At 40.6% G+C, this 20,745-nt stretch overlaps 1 protein-coding gene across 7 annotated transcripts in view; it reads right to left on the bottom strand.

The window, feature by feature from the left end:
* The window catches only part of LOC111861362, a 62,794-nt gene that overhangs the window by 5,353 nt on the left and 36,696 nt on the right, over positions 1-20,745 (bottom strand). For 6 of the 7 annotated variants that reach the window (XM_023845857.2, XM_023845860.2, XM_023845858.2 and 3 more), the window contains 8 exons: positions 17,746-17,924; positions 15,815-16,530; positions 10,680-10,886; positions 9,150-9,794; positions 6,748-6,994; positions 2,566-2,640; positions 1,066-1,203; positions 543-650 (listed from right to left, as the gene is read on the bottom strand). In XM_023845857.2, coding sequence (XP_023701625.1) covers positions 543-650; positions 1,066-1,203; positions 2,566-2,640; positions 6,748-6,994; positions 9,150-9,794; positions 10,680-10,886; positions 15,815-16,530; positions 17,746-17,924 — 2,315 coding nt within the window. The remainder of the gene's footprint in view (positions 1-542; positions 651-1,065; positions 1,204-2,565; positions 2,641-6,747; positions 6,995-9,149; positions 9,795-10,679; positions 10,887-15,814; positions 16,531-17,745; positions 17,925-20,745) is intronic. The other variant, XM_023845863.2, reaches the window with a different exon arrangement.

Genomic DNA, 20,745 nt, shown 5'->3' with positions numbered 1-20,745 from the left:
TCTTGACCAGATAAACAACTACAAGCTTTGCAAGAATAACTTCACTCTGTGGTGCAAGTTACGGTAGATATTTTATAGTGCTACTGGTATCTGCCCTCTGTGGCTGTTGTTGTCATGGTTACAAGGTTATACGTATAACTCAGTTTTACTTCAGTAGATGGCAGGTCAGCTAATCATGTCGTGGTATGTTACATAAAATAGTCACACTTGGTGGCTAACAGGTTGTAGGTATTATGAAGAGAATTCATTAGAAGAATTACTGTTTCGTCTATTTCTTTATTTAACAATTATATGACGATGGCATAGGTAATATAGGGTTCAAAGAGAAACAGAGATGATTATAATTTAGAGGTTAGGAGGGTTGTGAAAGAAAGTAGTCAAAGGACCAATTCTAAGGTACCACAGACACATATCTAGAGGAACCATGAAAACTGTCAAGATAATCGGATCTACTGGCTGAGACACATTGGAAACCAAAGTTGCAATTGCTACATAAACAATCATAAAACAAATTAATGACACATGAGGAATTTCCTACTTACTGGAAGTTCGGTGGGTAAAGAGAGTCCATCCTTAATGTTCCAAGCTGCATTCTTTGGAAGAGCTCTTGGTGAAGAATGGGCAGACGGCAACAGGGCTGCTGCCCCTTCCTGCAAAAATGTGTTCAATACATCAGCAGTCTTGGATTTTAGTCAAAATACAGACTTACTGGAAACCAAACAACGAAGAACAGTGAAGATCACATAACAAGAAACTTAAAAATTTGTGCTCTTTACCTGATACACCTAAGGGTGATTAAAACAATGAGGATAAGATAGGTGGGGCATGTAACACACACAGAAAAGGAACATAAAATATTGGTTGACTGGGAGACCTAGACATAGATGGGAGAATAACATTAAAATTAAGAAAAAAAAATATGATGTGAAGGTAAGATACTCAGTTCAACTGACTTGGAATAGGATCTTTGTGATGAAATGTTTGGCTTAAAAAATGCAGCAAATTTCTTGACTATTAAGCCAGATACCTCATATATTGAACTCAGTTTGTGCAGATAGCACTCACCTCACTCTCTGCAATGCTGGGAGGTCCAGAGCATGACTCATGTCTCGCAACCAAGTTCGGTAAACAGTGTGCCTCGCTACCTGGTCCCATCAGTGAGGATGGCAAAGATTCTGCCAAGTGATAACGGCCTCCTTCGTCCTGCAACCAATGCATATAAAGGAATGACATTACAGAGGACTGAAAAGCAATACATTTACAAACAGGATGGTGCTCCTGTGACAAACTAAACTCTCCGCTACGTAAACAGTTTTGCTTTTGACTTGTATTTGGAACATGACTGCTCTGAATCTTGGCAAGGACTCTGACCATTCTGAATAAGGTCTTTCACAGTTTTCCTATCCTTTCAAGAAGATGTCAGGATATTCCCAAATTAAGCTATGACTGCCTCCTCACACATTCATTTCACTTTATCACTCACTAGTCACCCTAACCTTACATTATTCAAGGTGGATGGGAAGTGAATTTCACAGATAATTGGAAACCCTGGATAATCTGTAAAAGCAATACATAACTTCCTTGTGATTTTCAATTTAGTTATTCATTCATTATTGGAGGGGGTGGGTTTCCCCATGCACCATGACCAGTTGCTGATCTATTGCACGTCCCCCTTTGATATTCTACCAGTCGCCATACCCTTCCAGTATTGATGTTTGCTGCTATCAGCCCCGTTCAGCCAGCGAGTTCGGCCCCTCTACTGGCAGTGGTACCCAAACTTTTTACCTAATTTTGCTCAGAGGTCTCCTAGAGACATGAGGATCTTTTACGTGCTGTAAATCTACGACACGGGACCCATGGCTTAAAGTCCATCCTGGAACACTTGTTCCCTGAATTTTTCTGCCCTTAAAAATTCCACGACCTCCGCCGGGTTTGAACCCGCGTACCTTGAATCATGAGGTGGGAACGTTACCCCTAGACTACGGAGGATGCTATTTTAAGTTTATATACAACACATACATTTATAAGTGTATTTCATTTGAATGCTATTGGTAGAAACATGAGTGAGGTTTCCCAGAAGCTCCTATGCTCTTTCTACACATAACAACAATAATAATAAAACAGCGCCTTCTTGAGTTTCCAAGCATATTTATTAACGTGAAGTAAAACTCCCTTCATATTGTACTTGTTTCCATTTTAAAAAGTAATTTCATATGAACTTTATCTCTTGATACTGAACACACCTGTCAGTTTTCTAAACAAGGTTCTGGATCATCCGCAATGCAGATAATTGTCAATTGGAAGTCCGCTGTACTCTGAGATCCTGATACCATCGTTACATAAACAGTCTATGATAAAAAAGAAAGCAGAAGGCCATCTTTTGGATCCCTGGCAACAAAGTATATTTAAAAATGACTGATTCCAGTAGCACAGATGTTCCTGTGTTCAGAGGACTTCCCAACTGTTTCTGTCAGTCTGTTATGCAAACTGTCAATGTTAGGCTCAGGCAGAAAGTAAACTGCTAAAAGCTTTTTGCTGTCCCAATAGTAATGTGCCAATTCTCACCTTGGAAATCTGTTCATCACAGGACACAGCATTCTCATCCATGATGTGCTCATCTTGAACTGGAAAATTTTCATTCTGTAACCACAAGGAATCAGTACATGAGACAATGCACATTGTAGGTTTCCCAGTTAAAAAACATACACACAAGATGGCAATTCAAGTGTGTTTACTCCATTTTGGGAAATTGCAGGTTCGATTCTCGATGAGGTCATTGTATTTATCAATTGACCTAATGCTTTGAGCTGCATTATGGCCTTGGGGTCAACTCAGCCTCTGACAGAAATGAATAGCAGGAATCCCCCTGGGGGTAAAATGCAGCTGGTGCATAAGACTGACAACTCCACCACCATCTGTGAGCCAACTGTCAAGAAAATGTGGGAGTCTCAACATCTCACAATTCTACGGGTCTCCACAGCCTGTGACAGGGATAGCATTACCTTTTCTTTTTACTCCCTGTCATTCAATTATCTCCAAAACTGTACAACTTACAGAAGAAGTATATTCAGTATGAAACGTTTTTTATATTTGTCTAAAACATCTATAAAAATAATTTTTGATTTTGATAAATATTTTGCAAGTTACACTTGTGATGCATTCAGAAATGCACATAGGTCTTCTTGTGCACTATCCATTACTACTGTCCAATTTTGACCAAAATTGAAATGAGACGACAAATGTTAATAGAGCTCTCCAATATCAACTTTCAAGAAAAGTTTCTAGACAGTTTCTGAATTTTTGCAAGCAGATAGACTGATAGGCTGAATCTCACAGATGCTCGTTTGCAAATATATCATAAACAAATCCCATTTTATGGCAAACGCAACATTTTATTCTGAGGCTAAGCATCACAATATGAAGGCATGGAGTTCAGTACCAGGTGGAGCTGTCTGGAGGCTACTATTAACCCCTTTACTATTTATCAGCCAGTACAAAACAGACAGGAGGCTGGGTGCATCTGGACATACTAACCTAAAACCCCCATTCCTACTGCAGATCCACCTCACAGTTATTTTACTTACTGAACTAAGCTGTTTCCATATACACGGTGTGTCCAGGATCTGTTAGGATTCCCCCCCCCCCTGCAATGCCATCTGTTGGCGAGTTGTAGTGTTAAGATTCTTGAAGTTTCAGCTGTGGCTGTCTATAATTTCAAAGTGCAAGCATCGCTGCATCATGTGTTCTGACCTTGAATGTAACAGTACTGTTCTGACGCTCGTCGGAAAATGGCGGTTGAACAGAGAGGCAACATCAAATTTTGTTTGAAGTTAGGCAAAACAGCTGGAGAAGCATACAAAATGATGAAAAGTGTGTATGGTAGTGATTGTTTGAGTCGCTTGAACATTTTTAGATGGTATTTTTTTTATTGTTAGTGGGGTGGGACTAAGTCCCTTGTACTGCGACCACTTCTGGCCTATTGTACCAGCCCCAGATGATAGGTGAGGGTGATTGTGGAGCAATTGGTGGAATGAAGATTGGCAGGAGAAACTTAAGTACTTGGAGAAAACCTGCCACAGCGCCACTTTGTCCACCACAAATCCCACTTGACCAGACCAGGACTGAACTCAGGCTGCCGCAGTGGGAAACCAGTGACTAACCGCTTGAGCTATGGTGCGGTCCTTTTTCGATGGTATGCTGTATTTCATGACAACAGGGAGGACACTGAAGACGCTCCACATGCATCAAAGCCGAGAACAAGTCACACTGAAGAAAATGTGGAAAAAAGTGACCGAAATCCTTGCATGAGACAGATGTGTTTCTGCAAGACTCATCAAGGAGCTTTTGGGAATACCAAAAAGTACTGTGCATCAGATTTTGACCGAGGATTTGGGCAAATGGAAGGTCTGTGCATGGTTTGTACTGCACGCGCTGTCAGGTGATGAAAAACATGTCAGAGTTGAACAACTGCAAGGACATGTTAAGGTTGGCCCAAAGTGATACAAAATTTACAAAATCGATTGTTACTGGTGATGAGACATGGGGTTTTCAATATGAGCCTCTCACAAAGCGGCAGAGTGCAGCGTGCAGCGTGGTTGAGCCCAAAAAAAGTGCGCGTGCAAAAGAGTCGAGTAAAGACACTGCTAAACCGTTTTCTTCGATTCCAAAGGAATCATTCACAAGGAATTTCTGCCAGAAGGTCAAACAGTGAATTCTGATTATTATCTCGGAGTCCTCAATCGTTTGTGAGCGAGAATTCTTCGAATTTGACCTGAATATTGAGAGCAAGGTTCCTGGTCGCTCCTCCACAACAATGCCCCACCCACAAATCAAAAATCTTTTTTGCACTATAACTTCAGTTATTGAACAAATTGAAAGAAATCAGATTTTCTGCACAAATTGTAAACTTCCTCATCATGCAACAACGTCAGTCCATCACTCTCTGAGAGCACAATATTTTGAAACATTTGCGAATATGCGAACTTCTCTCAAGATAAAAGAATGCACTTCAGTCCCTTACGAAGCACCAGCTGTATCCAAACTCATGCTGTTTTAAGTATACTAATAACTATTTATGCTAGAAAAATGATTCTTATATTAATAACAGATTTTATGTAATCTACATGGTGCAATCCAAAAGTTCCCGAAATATATTAATAAAAACTATTACATCTTATCTAGATCTTATTCTGCACCATCACCATCAAAGTAGTCTCCTTGGCAATGCATACATCGATCCCAGCGTTTCTGCCACTTTTCAAATGCATCCTGGAAGTCTTTCTTTGTTAGGGTGTTTAGTACCATCTGCATTTCCGCTTGAATTTCCTCAACTGTATCAAATCTTTGCCCCTTCAACTTGATTTTCATCTTGAGGAAGAAAAAGAAGTCGCAAGGAGCTACGTCTGGTGAGTACGGTGGGTGGGGAACAACTGCCATCTTGTTTTTAGCCAAAAATTCCTGCACAATGTAAGCCGTATGCGGTCGTGCGTTGTCATGGTGGAGTACCCAGTCGCTTGTGCGCCACTTCTCTGGACGTTTTCTCCTCATGTTCCCCCTCAAACGCCTTAGAACATCGCGATAGAACTCTTTATTGACTGTCTGACCAGGAGGGACAAACTCCTTATGAACAATCCCGTCAATATCAAAAAAACAGATCAACATGGACTTAATGTTGCTCTTGACTTGTCGAGCTGTTTTTGGCCGAGGTGAAGAAGGGCTCTTCCATTGCGACGATTGCTGCTTGCTTTCAGGGTCGTAGCCATAAACCCAACTTTCGTCACCAGTGACAACCTTCGAAAGAAAGTTTGGATCCTCTTGAAGCTGTTGCTGAAGTTCCCTGCAGACTTCCAAGCGATGTCGCTTCTGTTCATTGTGCAGCAGTCATGGCACAAACTTCGCCGCAATCCTCATGTTCAGTTCCTCTGACAAGATTCGTTGACATGTATCATATCTTAGTCCCAAGGTGTTACAGAGGTCTTGGATGATCAGTCTACGATCTTGCAGAATCAGATCCCTAACTTTCGCGACATTTTCTGGTGTTTTGCCCGTTGACGGCCGTCCCGAACGATCATCATCATCAGTCAATGTTCGACCATTTTTAAAATGCTTATACCAGTTGTAAGTTTGTGTCTGGCCTAAACTGTTTTCACCAAAAGCTTGCTTCAACATTTGGTGCGTTTCTGCAGCGGTTTTCCCAACTTTGAAACAAAACTTTATACAGACACGATGCTCTCTCAGGTCAGCCATTGCAAAACCGCAAACTCATGGAATCACAACAATGGAAATACATTCACCAACAATAAACCTAACCACTCAACTCGACGCCGCTTGCCACACTGATTCAAGAAGGATGTGTGAGGAGACATCTAGCAGTATTTCGATGTACTCATAATCATTCGTGCGCAAAATTCAAATTTCGGAAACTTTTGGATTGCCCCACGTATTTCGAATAAAAAGAGTGAAATTTTGAAAATAATCCACATCTTGTATTTTTAATGAACACAGTCCTAACAGAACCTGGACATACTGTGTAGATGATATTATATTCCTGTCAAGACAACACTATTTCCAGCATGTAGATTTTGCTAAAACATGTTGTCCTAGATAGCAAACTCCACCTGAAGGAAACAGTATTGTGTCAATATGAATATAATAAATATTGTGTATAGTGATTCACACAGTAGGATGACACAACGTATGAGTATGCTGTTTGTTCTAACGTCAAGCAAGACTGATAATGACACTTACTTCACCTAGCTGTTGGCTGTCAGTCGGGGGCTGATGATGACCGTTCACTAATGTGTTGGCAAGGTACTGGCTCACAACTTCTTGGATGGACTGCAATGTCCTCTGGCGAAGAGGGTCAGAGCTTATCATCTGAAGGTCACGGAAAAGTTGGATCAGGAAGTGAGGGCGATTCTCATTGGATGAAATGAGCGCTGCAACTTCTGAATAAACAGACTCACTGAGGGCTTCAAACAAGGCGTTCCCCACACTGAAAACACACAAACACAGGCAATGTGCTCCAAATCATCATTGGTGATATAACATTTTACATCACCGTTATCAACTTCATTCCCACTGTTGCTACCATCATTGTTGTCATCATCATCATCATCATCAGATGAGAAAACAGACAAACAAATAAATGCTTACATAATGGAAGGAAGGAAAGGATCATGTCCCCCCCCCACACACACACACACACCCTGCTTGGACTAACTGTCTGTGTATGAGGAAATGATTTAATGGGGATTTGAGAGATGTAAAATGAGACTTCGGAGCACATCAACCCAAGCCTACAGGAAGCAGCATTACCAACAGCTATGTACATGAATAGCAATGCACAACATAATACCATCTCACAGAAAATAGCAGCCAAAAGTGGAACTGATGCAGTTCAGTGCTAAGGAGTAGAGAGAGAGAGTGAAGTTAAACAGCCTGTATGCTTAATCTCAGCTCTGTATGGAAATGAGTGATCAGCTTCATGCTCTGGCCACATTATCCCTAGTGAAACAACCTTCAATAAACATTGGATAACAGATTATAGTAGAACCCACAGACAGTTTGCTTGTGACAATAAGAAATGTCTCTGTTCCCACCAAGAACTGAACACTGGTCATCCAGCCTACAGCCAGTCACTTCACTAAGTGTACTATCCTGACTCATCACCAGTATGTAATAGATACTGTCACATATTTGGGGTGCATAATTATAGGAAGGGTTTTGGATTGGATTTATTGACACCTTATACACATCACCCAACAATAGGCAATTACAGCGCTACTGCTAATCTCGACACTGCTGCAAACACTAGTGTCCTCAGCATACTAGTCTCCACTATCCACTTTCTGGCAACGGATTCCAACACAGGAACTATAACAGTCTCACTGAATTACACACTCCAAACATTGCAGTACTAAAGCACACACAGTTTTCTCTTCACAGCCAGACTTTCAAATCCACTGAACTGCATTCTGTAATTCTGATGCCTCAATTCAACTCCTCTGCTTCAAAGCTCATATACTGGCAGGCTAGTGTCTTGAAACTCAACTGCCTTAAACAAGTCACAGTCAAACTCATTGCGACTGATGGTCAGTCAGTCAGTCAGTGAGTAATTATTTATTACTGTTTGACAGTTACGGTCTTGTTCTTGTGGGCCGACCTCTCTGACTAGAGGACGGGCCTGTCTTTTGTATATGCTGCTGGCCCTTGCCAGCGCAGTCTTTCTTGGGTCAGAGTCCCTTGGGACTTGTGACCATATTTTACAGTCACAGATATGAGACTTTCCTTTTCATCGCCTCCTACAACTCACAGGGTCACAATGGAGGTGTTCAACCCTGCCTCCACACGGGTTGCCTTAAATAATTTTCTCTGTCCTTTTTATAACCCCTTAGCATGGCAGCAGTAAACAACACAGGACAGCATTGCTAGCAACACGGCGCCAGGCAACAAGGGTGCCTATTACGTGGCTGTTTTCTGCGTTGTCCGCATGAGGCTAGATATGGAGCAGCGAAGACTATTCACAGTCAGTTCTCAGTTCTCAAGGCAGCTACCTACGAGTTAGTTCCGAGAGAATTCTCAGTTCGCAAGTTACGAGTTACAGACGAATGTGTGGGAATCAGGATAGTTCANTTTACAGTCACAGATATGAGACTTTCCTTTTCATCGCCTCCTACAACTCACAGGGTCACAATGGAGGTATTCAACCCTGCGCTATTAATACGTGAAGACTCTTGAAGATAGTGTCAAGAGATTTTGTTGTAGGGTTTGTAAAGTGTGGAAATCCGTAACATTGTTATCATTAATTGTAGCCGATACTTGTAGATTGTTAAATAAACCAATTAACAGTCCGAACGGCGTTTTCAGTAACTAAACACGTTACAGTATTATTGACCTCGGCATTAGCTGGAGGTCAGCAGTCAGCAATATGTCCCAGTCATTTTACCCCCCGTACCCACTGGATAGGAGGCTGGGTGGGCACCAGTAATGGTCTGGCCAACGTGGAGAAGAGAAAAATTGGAATGTTTACTTTCTTTTACTTATAAATTATTTTATTATGATTAATTAATAAATATTTAATAAACATTTCTTAGTTTCTTCTTCCTAAACTATTATGTGTCTCATACACCACGAAATATTGTACTTACTGTTGTGGTTTTGCATCAGTCATATTGGCAGTAGAATCACAAGTAGGCGCGCATTTCTGTTGTGACTCGGATGCTGATGATAACAAAATCTTGGGGTTCTTCTTCTTGATGACTGCAGGAACTGATACTGCTTCAGACTTGATGAGTGAGAATTCAGACAATTCTTCTCTGGACTCTTGGGTACACCGGTAAGATGACAAAGGTTCTGATGTCGAAGCCAAATTCTGATGACTTTGAACAGCCTGTCCCGCAAGTGCCATATTCCTGACATCAACTGCAGTATCAGAGTCAAGATGTAACCCAGACACACAACTAAAACTGTGTCCTCCACCTTCAGTTGAGCTGCATCCAACTAAATCACTAATTCCCAAAACATTTGCCTGGAGCCTCAAATCCTGTGGAACATTTTCATTTACTAAAATCTGTCTCTGTGTCTTAGGTGTTGCAATATTCTGTTGAGGTTGGATACCACTGCACTGGGGGGGCTCCCTCAATCTCGGACAGCAGCTGCATGCACTTGGTGCTCCCAACAGTTGGTACTGCAGTCCAGTAGTGTCCGACACCTTGCTATGGGCTGGCTGAGGGAGACCTATACTGTCCTGGCTGCTCTGATATTGTTCTGTATTCAGCTTTTCCTTCCGGGACCTGAAACACAATCAGAAATAATGGATGTTCTTGTAGTTCAAAATGAATGTTCAACACCATTAATCATAGAATCTACTATTATGCATGATTCTGAGTCAGGTTCATCCACCTCCTACCTTAGAAAATACTTCCCTAAGATCCATTTTAATATTATCCTTCCATCTACTTCTTGGTAACAAAACACTATGGCACTCCTGCTTCTGGACATCCTGGATTTGAATCTTGGCATGACTGAGGATCATCACTGTTTTGCTCAGTTCTTGGTAAATGCTAGACCAGTTACATAAAATACACCATGACAACTTTCTTCTATATCCTTATGATTCCAATATGTTACGTTATGTGATAGATCTAGTATCACACTAAAGGTAAAATTTTAGTATTGTATATGGACACAGAAATGGAAGCAAAATCCAAGCAATCTCTGAGAAATGTTGAGAGAAAAACAAGAAGGGACAGAATTAGAAATTAAATTTTAGGGAAAAAAACTTGGAATTCAGGATTTGTTAACAGAGTCAGAAGACGAACCATTACATTGGTTTGGCAATACTTAAGGAATTTACAGAACCTGGAAACTAAGAAGGGGATTACAATTAAAATATAAAGCAAAGAGACCTGTAGGATGATGGTTTAGCCAAGCACTGGAAGACATCAAAACAAGATTGGAGACCTTCATCCATCAACCTACATAAAATGAAAATGTTGCCAAAAGTAGAAGAAAAATATTTTAATCTTTACATATTTTTAGATATAAGACGAAAGAAAAACAGGTTCTGAACTCAATAAGTTTAAGGGAGTTGAGTTCAACTGAACTCAATGTTAAGCAGCACTCCCCAAATTTAAACTGTCCTTAATATAAGAGTATTGATTTACTATTGTACTCACATGTTCTGCTCTGGACTAGAAAATATGGCTCCTATGCCCTGCGACAGGACCACTGTACTTGGCTGTGGGTCCACAGTCGTTATGCTGCTAGAATGAGTAAAAGAACTCCGCAAGGTGTTGTGAGACCGATCCACCAGGGGGCTTGGGCTGTGTGAGACACCTTCATTACTCTTTGTGCTTGTTGACAGAAGGTTCTGACGAGAGTAGCTGGCAGGAAAGAAAGAAGAGCTTTGTCACTTCAACTTGTGAGATGGAAATGACATTCAGCATCCACGGGAAAACAAGAGACGTATACAAAATTTTAATCAGGAAAAAGGAAGGCACAATATTATTTGGAGGAATAATATTAAAATAAATCTAGAGGACACAGGGTGACAGCATGAACTGAATTCACTTGGTTATTTTACAACTAATGACTTATTCATTTTAATTTCCTTGTAGACATGACACGTTGTGCTGAACATCACTTCCTCTTCCACTTTTGATGTTTAATGGTATAACAACCAAACTGTGAGGATGTGCCATGTTAAACCTCTGAAGCCTGAAATTCTTCTAAAAATTACATAAAATTACATGAAAAACAAACTCTGTCTCCATTACAAATACCATGTGGCAAATGCTGCTTAGGAAAATAGCCATACTTATTGTAAGAATTATATGAAAACCAAATATATAGTGTGTGGGCAAAATGCAGACATTTCTAACTTTAAAGCAAGTGCTACATATAGTAGCCACTGTATTCTAAAGGGCTAAAATGATAGGCCCTTCGCAACTGGATATGGCAATGTGAAATATTTCACACGCCCCTGTACATAATATTTTATTGTGAATATGGGTGACTGACATCCCCCCAATTTTAGTACCACAAAAATATATCTTCAGATATATTAGTAGGGAAAGTGGAACCCACACTTAATTCTCAATTACAATGACGCTAAGTCAATAAACTCAGTGTTACATTTTGTCTGATTAAGATTTTCCACAGTTTGGTGTTCAAATTCACTTGTCTCCAAAGGAGTGTTAAATGGGGCTTTTCCCCATAATTATTTTTGAAAACTATTACCTGAACAGCATAACTTATGGCTGAAGGGTGGTACTACACCCCACACACTGCACTGATTTTTAGCCTCTATAAATCAGAAGCTAAGAACCATTGCGTGTAATGAAGCAAACACAACAGACAATGTTCAAAGAAGCCTGAACACTAAACATTATGGCAATTCCTGTCTTCTGCGATGTGACACTGCACAGCCTGGCAGATGTTTATGGCTTTGCTGGGGATCCTGTATTTTATGATGCTGTCAGTATTTAGGCTACAGAGCATCAAATGGTGGGATGACTGATGAACTAGAAGGGATATGGAAGGAAGTGGTTCTGACATAACTGAATTGCTACTCAGCTTTTGTCACAAGTAAAAGTATAAAAAAAAAGTAAAGCTATCACTGTACCAGGCCGTGAAGGCCCATAAGGTTGTGAGACATTGAGGGTCCCACATTATCTAGACAAAGATGGCGGTAAGGTTGTCAGCCTTATGCGCCGGCCACGCTTTACTCCCCAGGAAAATTATTTAATTAATTCCTGGTACTCATTTCTGTTAGAGGCTGAGTTGATCCCAGGGCCATAGTGCTGCCAGAAGGATTAAGTCAGATGAAAAAATCCAACAACCTCATTGGGACTTGAACCCGCGATCTTCTGGCTTGTAGCATAGCCCCTCAACCAACTATGCTACCGCGTGCCCCCTTTTGTCACAAATAATTGAGAAAATTCAAGGAAAACCTCATTCAGGATAGCTGGTACTCCAGCCAAAATTCAAATCAAATTCCTGCCAAATACAGGTCTGCAGTGTTACCTCTGTATCACTGTGCTCAGTTGTGTGGAGGGCTGTACTGCCAGGCAACATGGTGTCACATATCAGCAGACAGTGATCTTCATAGTAACTGCTACAAGAACCTCAAAGCTTACAATGACTTGATGATATTTATTTGAGACTAATACAGCCATGCCAGTGAGTCATACCGTGTAAATATGAAGGTGGGATATAAGTACAATTAGTGAGTTACTGGTGCAAACACACACACAACAGAGTGACAGCACTTACCAATGAGATGTTTCAAATACTGAAGAATTTTGGTCACAGCTATAATTTCTTCACCACCAATGAGGACATGTTTGTGAGGATGTGCATGTTATGTACTTATATAAATGGAGTATGTACAGGACAGGAAAGAAGTGAATGGAAAAGTTATAAAAGCATGAACCATAGTATGGTAAACTGTACAGTTACAAGGGATTAGATCTTGCAGGTTTCAGAGACACCAGTACAATGCAATGTTTCCCAACATGGGATTCATGGCACCCAAAAGAGCCACGATGCATTTATTTGGAGTTGTTGCAAGTGAGCCAGTAAGAAAAATGCTGAATTAAATTTAATCCTGAATACCGATACAATGACAAAAATTATGCTGCATTAATTAAAATTTTCAATAAGTTGAAAGTTAGCATTTTTATAGGTTTGGAGGCCTCAAACTTCTTTATCCTCATGGAGGGCACTTCAGACTAGTAAAGCGCTTGGAATCACCAAGACTACAAGATGTTATCTTATGGGCTGTTACTTTCAATTGTGTGTCAAATTTTCTGCATTTTTCTGTGATGTGGTTACATCTATTCTAAAAGGCATTAAAAACAAGTCATAACTTACTCGTTCCGACAAAAATTTTAAGCATCAAGCATTTCTTTTTTAATTATCTGTTTACTGAGAGCTTCTTTAAAGACTCTAGACAATAATTCAGACTAAACAATCAGCAAATGAACTGGAAAGAATGTGGAAGGAGGCAGTTACAGCCCAGTCTGAGGCACCATGCTAGCATTTGTTCCGAGAGAATGAGAAAACCCACAGACACCTCTATCAGGATACCTAGTCTCAGGTCCAAGATTTCAAAATGCAACCTCCTGAATATGAAACACACAGCTGCTGTGTTCACTTTTTAATTATCGGTGCCCTGTTCAACAAACAAAACAGCTCTCCACCAATATCTGTCTGCTTTCACTATGTGGACAGTCCAACATGTTACAAAAGATTGTATATAATTTTAGTTTATGTTACTTTCAGTGTCCTTTGCTTTAGCTGACGAATAATGTAGGCCTCCTCTGGGACCAGTCCTAAAGGGCTTCAATCCAGGAACAAATATAACAGTTACGGATACTTGGTGAGAAGGCTAGTGGAATACTGAAGCATCAATGTCTAAATTAACACCATATACTTTCATCATAAAAAAACGCGTGGACCTTCATAATTAACACCTTCTGTAATGGCAATTTTAATTAGGAATATAGTCATATATTTCTCCAAATATTAGTTCTGTGTCAGCTGAAAATTCAAGAACAGATAAAATGAATTTTACAGAACTGACACATCTATGTATATGGGTCTTGCAATCATGACTGTGAAACAAGTGGAAGGAACAAGCTACTTGGACTGATTTATTATTAGGTCATTTAATGTTTTCAACCAGTAGGATGACTATGAATGATAAGGAAAAAGAAGGAAGCAGTTTGGTCCTATTTCAGGGTCTTATACCAGGAAATGCATGGAAGTGAAGGAAACCATGATAACCTCAATCATGAGTCAGTCTAGACACAAAGTATTGAAACTGTGACCCCCAGAGTATGAAGTGGGAATGCTAGATTAGATGCAAAGGGTAGGCAATAAATGAGCCTTGTATTGTGACTTTCTTCAATCTACTGTGAATTCCCCACACTAAGATTATCCCTTTTGCTGTCCTGCATTTGGAATGAAGAGAAGTACTTTACCAGCTATACACTTGTTGCTACTGGCAGGTAATTCATGAATCAGAACTGACCTCATGAATATGATGGACAAGAAAAGAGGTATTAATATTACAATTTCATTATCACAAAATCTTCAATGTAAGGTCTTCTGGGTACAACTTGTTGGAATGGTAAAAATTACTGTTTCAGAGATATGCCTAGCCTCCCTCTTTGGGATATGCTCTGGAGGAGGAAGCAGAAAATTCCTCTGAAAAGTGATTTTTACAATGTTTACTCAACAACTCTATAATCAATATGGACTACCATGAAAACCTTAATTTACTCAACAAATGTTGATAATGAAGTGACTGTAATAATAACCATCACAATGTACCCAGTTTCTTCAATTTGTATGACTTAAAGACAGAAACCCTAACGAGAAGGCTGCAATGAACAAAATATGTAGTTTAAAAAGCTTGAAATAATGATAACCCATTTATATTTTTATCTTTAACTTCTAAAAGTATGTTTTTGGAACTTTTGATTCAATCTGCATAAAGTACTACAATTAAGACAATACTGAGGCTTCGTGTCCATCTGTCCTTGCATTTAATTTCTGTGGCTACTGAACAACTTATGACTATACTTGGTCTATACTGAACAATGTCGACCAAAGTTGATTTGGGTGCATAACGGCTCAATTCAGCCCCCAATTTAGGTGAACCTCACATCAAACCTGTATCAATTTTATGGGGGGGGGGGAGAGAAAAAAAAGAAAGAAAGAAAGGTTTAATCATATAAAAAAGTGTGTGCATGAAGAAAATACAGGTATCACTGACACTAACAACTTCTATTTGATATATTTTTAGATAAAATGAACATCTAACAAAACAGAATGAAAAATAATTTATGCCATATGCAGCATAAATAGGGTTGCAACAAACTGTTTGTATTAGGCATATGTGAAAATTACTTTCTCAATTTGTGATGTGATCAAAAAAAAAAGAATTTGGGAAAAATTCTGAAAACTGTTTTTTACCACACCAGTTATGTCACTGTTATCACAACACTAGTCAGTTTTTCACAATGGACTAAAATGTGATACTTAATCACTCTTACTATAAGATTCTTCTTTCAAAGGAAATTTTTCATAAATTGTACAAAGAGAAAAAAATTTTATTTTAATTTCAGACTCACATATGTGATACATAAATATAAGGCCAAAGAAGTATCAGAAAGAACAGATTTGGGAACAAATGTGTACTTAAACCAGGGTACAGCTTTTGACTGTGATTAAATATAGAACTGCATAAACATCGATGAAAGAAAACCGAGAAATGTGTTCAAAAAGAATGAATGGCGTTTACCTTCTAAAATTATCCCAGTAGTTGTTTGCCCTGTTTCCTGGTGGGACCTGATTGTTGAGGGCTGGTACAGGTGAGGGGTTTGTCTGCCCTTGTAGGAGTCCTGGTGTTCCCCCTGTAGCACCCTGCTGCAGCCAAGGGGCACATGAACCTGGCTGAGGGGCACAGCACTGGATCAAAGAAGAGAGAGTTTGCTGTTGGGATCGGTTGTTGAAGTTCGCATTGTTATTCATAGGAAATGACAAGGCTAAGGAGCCAGCAACAGGAGAATTTGGTGCCAGGCTCAAACCGAAGTTCGGAACTATGTTATTCAAGGGGGCATTTGAAGGGACGGCAGCATTATTCAAGGGTGCATTTGAAGGGACTGCATCAGCATGGTGAGGGGAGAATACGGAGTTGGCAGAGGTCGTCTGCGAAAGATTCGGAAGGGAATGGGCACTGGTTACTCCGGATGAGGCAGTCATTTCCTCGGGTGACTGGAACAGACCTCCGCTATAACTTGGTTTCAGATTCTGGTAGGGAGTAAAGGAAGTCATGGTAGGACCAGTTGTAGGCTGTTGGAGTCTTGTTAGGTTTGACTGGGATTGATGTGGTGTTGGACGTGCACTGTTCTGATTGGAAGTGACGAGTACAGCTTCTTCAGACTGCCCAATCATGACAGGTGATGAGTAACCTTCGGCTCCACGGCTGCCATTTCCATGAGATGCTTTCTCTTGAAGCTGTGGAAGTAATGATATATAAACAGCCTCATTTTCTCATAGAATGTGCAGCTTTTCAGGCCACTCATGCTTCTTCAAGAAGTATTATGTTTCACTACTAGTGAACCATGACACATTTAATATTATGGTCTTTAGGGATGTGACACTGCAGTCTTGTAGACAGGCACTAATGTACTGGCCCATGTTCAGATTAGAAGAGGCAGCAGGTTCTGCTGAAATACTAGTACCTATCTGTGAGACTACACAGCATCACACCCCAGAAGACTGCAGTCTTAATATTAATGCTGTGAGAACCTCAAGTCTCATGCAGCGATACATTTGAAGGATTGGTCTGTAGGTCATTTAATGAAGCTGTTTCATCTGCAGAGGTTAATACACCATNCAGATCCAGTCTCCGAAACGTTGTGGTTTTTTGTCTTTCACATACCAGACGATAGGTGAAGTCCAAAATAAGCCAAAAGAAGTAAAGATGATCATGTTTCTAACTGAGTAACATGTTTTACAGCCCAGAATAAAATTCATTACCAAAAGCTATGTATCATCATAGATTTATTGCCACAAAAAATATCAGGATTCTATGCTCTTCCAGGGCCACAGTAACAAGCCCCATGGAGGGCGTGAGGGCATGATGATTTTCACTCTTAACCCACAGTGGCATTCCCCCTTCTGCCCCCTCTCATCTGTGTCAGTCGGCATAAAGTGCTTGTTGCTATGACAGTATGTTGAAGGGGCAAGTGTAACAGCTCAATGGAGATGATGAGGCAGCCACTACATGGGACTTAATTCTGTGGCCTCAGTTTAATATTCTTGTACTGAGCCCAGAGATGCTTCAACTTCACAATTCACACAGCTGCCATGTTGGAATTACTCATGGTAGGACAGACACACAGACATCACAATACTAAAAGTATAATGAGCAGGTTGGTCTAGCAGTAACGCTCAGGGTTTGAGCTTAGGGGAAGCTCAGTTCAGATCTCATATGGGACACTGGCTATTCTGGCTGAGGTTTCTGTGTTTTTCCTCAGTCTCTCCAAGTAAATTACAAGACAGTACCTCAATTAGGCCACAGTCTTCCAGATCATCAATCATTCTACCATTCAGTAAAGGAAAGTGGGTGAAGACATAGAAGAAACCTATCTGAGAGAATATTATGTTAATAATTACAAGAAGTATAAAATGAAGAACACAAACGGTTCACACAGCAAGTATACTTACAGCCTGAACTGCTGACCTCAGAGCCACCATCTCTCTTTGTTGCAGCCACAGGAGTTGGCAACACTGAGTCACTGTTGTCAGCAACATCTGCTGCTGCTGTAATTGACTGGCTGCAAGCAACTGTTGATAATAAACATCAGAAGCAACACTTGTCGGAAGGAGGTGACCGCCAAGCCCACCTAAAAAAAGAACAAGCAATATTTTCATTTTGACATCAGGCAAGCACACAAAGGATATTTTATCAACGACCAACTGAACATATGCTAATAATTACCGCAATTTTAACTGTACTTGAATGAATTAAACATTTTCACATCAAAATAGTTGAACTGTTCATGCAAAATTAACTGCAGTATTTGTTTCCTCATGCTATTACAAATGTTTTCAACGAAGGAGCTGCATAAGGGTAATAAAGAACAACAAAAACAACTTTGTTTAAGATTACAATCAAATAGGATGCAACACTGAGTATGTATCTATATATCTACCAACTACACAGCATTGTATTCTGAAAGACCATAATCCTAATATTCACCCCTGTGAGAACCTCGAATCTCACTTTTAATTTTCCCTTACCTAATGGAAAATTTTAACAATAATAATAATAATCAGATATACATGTAATGAAAGCACTCTTTGAATTTTGTGGTTATGTATGTTCTTCATTTACGAGGGGGGACCCAAAAATAACCGGAACCGACCTGTTGCGCGCGCATGCTTTGTAGTTACGAGTTGTGCTGCTAGGTTGTGTTAGCTGGGGGTCTCCCGCGACTGTTAGTGAGGTGACGTCAGTCTGAGTTAAGTGGTTTGTCTGTGGTGCTCTGTTGTGTGCGTTCCTGTTTCAACCCTTTGGCGATTAGTGAGATGGCCGACCAGAAGGAACAAAGAGTGTGCGTGAAATTCTGGATCGTTCTGCACTTCACTCTTCAAGTCGGGGCAAACATTCACGCGGTTTTCTCTTTGGTCATCTCCGAGCAAGCGAGGAACAAATTTTGCAGACACCCGTCTCATGTGCAAACCTTTGGTTAAAATTCGCTGGACCGTGCTCCATGAGATGTTCATTTCCTCAGAAAGTTTGTCAATGGTCTTTCGACGATCTTCATCAAGCAAAATTTCACGCACACTCTTTGTTCCTTCTGGTCGGCCATCTAACTAATCGCCAAAGGGTTGAAACAGGAACGCACACAACAGAGCACCACAGACAAACCACTTAACTCAGACTGACGCCACCTCACTAACAGTCACGGGAGACCCCCAGCTAACACAACCTAGCAGCACAACTCGTAACTACAAAGCATGCGCGCGCAACAGGTCGGTTCCGGTTATATTTGGGTCCCCCTTCGTATTCTTGGTTTATTCAATGGTGTCACCATCTCAGGCTACATATCATCAAACATGATCAGTGAGTGAATGGTTGTGAAAGGAAGCGATTCTGACCCTGATTTGAGGCACCATCCTAGCGTTTGCTTAGAAACTATGGAAAAACCATAAAATACCTCAAACAGCCAGTCTCTGGATGAAGATCTGACCTCAAGAGCTCCCAGACACAAAGCAGGAGTGCTAACCCACTCAAGCATATTATTGTTAATACTTCTGGAGACTGTGATCACATTTGCTGGGTAACTAAAACATGTAAAGTTCTAGTATTTATAAGTGACAGTCCAGGAACAGCTGCGCAGTGGATGGGCAGGTCCATTCATGAAAGTTGAGGGGTGTTGTGATTAGTCATTTGTCTGCATTCAGTGCGAGCAGACGTCTCGTGAGTTTTGACTCTTGGAGTTGTATTTGAGTGTATTATTCTCTAATTAATGTATTAGTATTGTAACGTGTTTCGTTACTGAATACGCCGAAGAGATCGTTAATTGGTTTATTCAACAATCTACAAGAAACGGATACAATTAATTATCACACAGTTGCGGGGTTTCACACTTTATAACCCTAATCGCATTAATCTGTTACCACTGTTGCGGGGTTTCACGACTTATAACCCTATGCGCAAATCAGTTCACTCTGTCTTCAGTAGTCTACACGTATACAGTAGGGGAGCTATGTATCACTGTATCACACACTCCCAATTACACAATCACACACACGTCCGGTTCTTCTTTCCACGACGGCTGCTATACTCCAACTGTTGTCGGCTGACTGGAGAACTGTTGATAACACACTAGCTCGTAGGCTTGCTCGGAACTATCTTCGGCGATGGCCACGTCATAACTCGGCGGCTGTCACAATACAACTGACTCGGCGACTGTTACTTTACAACTCGACACGGCGACTGTTACTTTACAACTCGGAACTGTCTTCGGCGATGGCCAGGGTACAACTAACTGGTAGCTGCTGTGCAGTTTCCTTATATAGCCGCAGTGGTGCCTGTTGCGTTCCACGTCACAGTAGGGAGTTGATTACGGGTACGTAGCGTTGCGCGTTACGTCACAGCGGAGGGGTGGGAGGGAGCGCTACGTTACTGCCACGCGCCTGTGGCCTGAGTTGCCACGTTTCTGCTGGGTAGGGAGGGGTTCTCCGTTGCGCAACATGTTACAGTATTTTATTTTATTGTTTATATTTGTTCATTTTTTCTATCTCCTTTAACATGCCACCTACACGAAGTAAATTGAGTGGAAAAGTGTTGCATTCACAATCAAGAGAAATTGTTAGTAATGTATATAAGTAAATGAAAGAGGCTGGGCCAACAATTACAGTGAAGAACATAGGAGTGGAAGTAGCAAAGGCAAAAAGGTGTAACAGAAAGTAGTGTCAGAAGAATAATAAGAGAAACAAAAATTATCGAATCTGGGGCTTCCACTTCCTTTTTGACACCCCATAACGACCTAGGAAATCTCCACTAGCCACTTTGGACGACTTTAACGAGTCTGTGGTGCGAAGAACAATTAATGACTTCTACATAGTCAAAAAACAGAGACCTACCCTGAAAAAAGTTCACGAAAAGTTGAAGAAAATATTAGATTTTCAGGGATGCATCTCCACATTAAAGAAAAT

The sequence above is a fragment of the Cryptotermes secundus genome, unplaced genomic scaffold (assembly GCF_002891405.2).
Source record: "Cryptotermes secundus unplaced genomic scaffold, Csec_1.0 scaffold289, whole genome shotgun sequence".
In the NCBI taxonomy this organism is placed as follows: domain Eukaryota; kingdom Metazoa; phylum Arthropoda; class Insecta; order Blattodea; family Kalotermitidae; genus Cryptotermes; species Cryptotermes secundus.
Note: the sequence above shows the minus strand (reverse complement) of the source record. Positions and strands in the feature narration are given on the sequence as shown.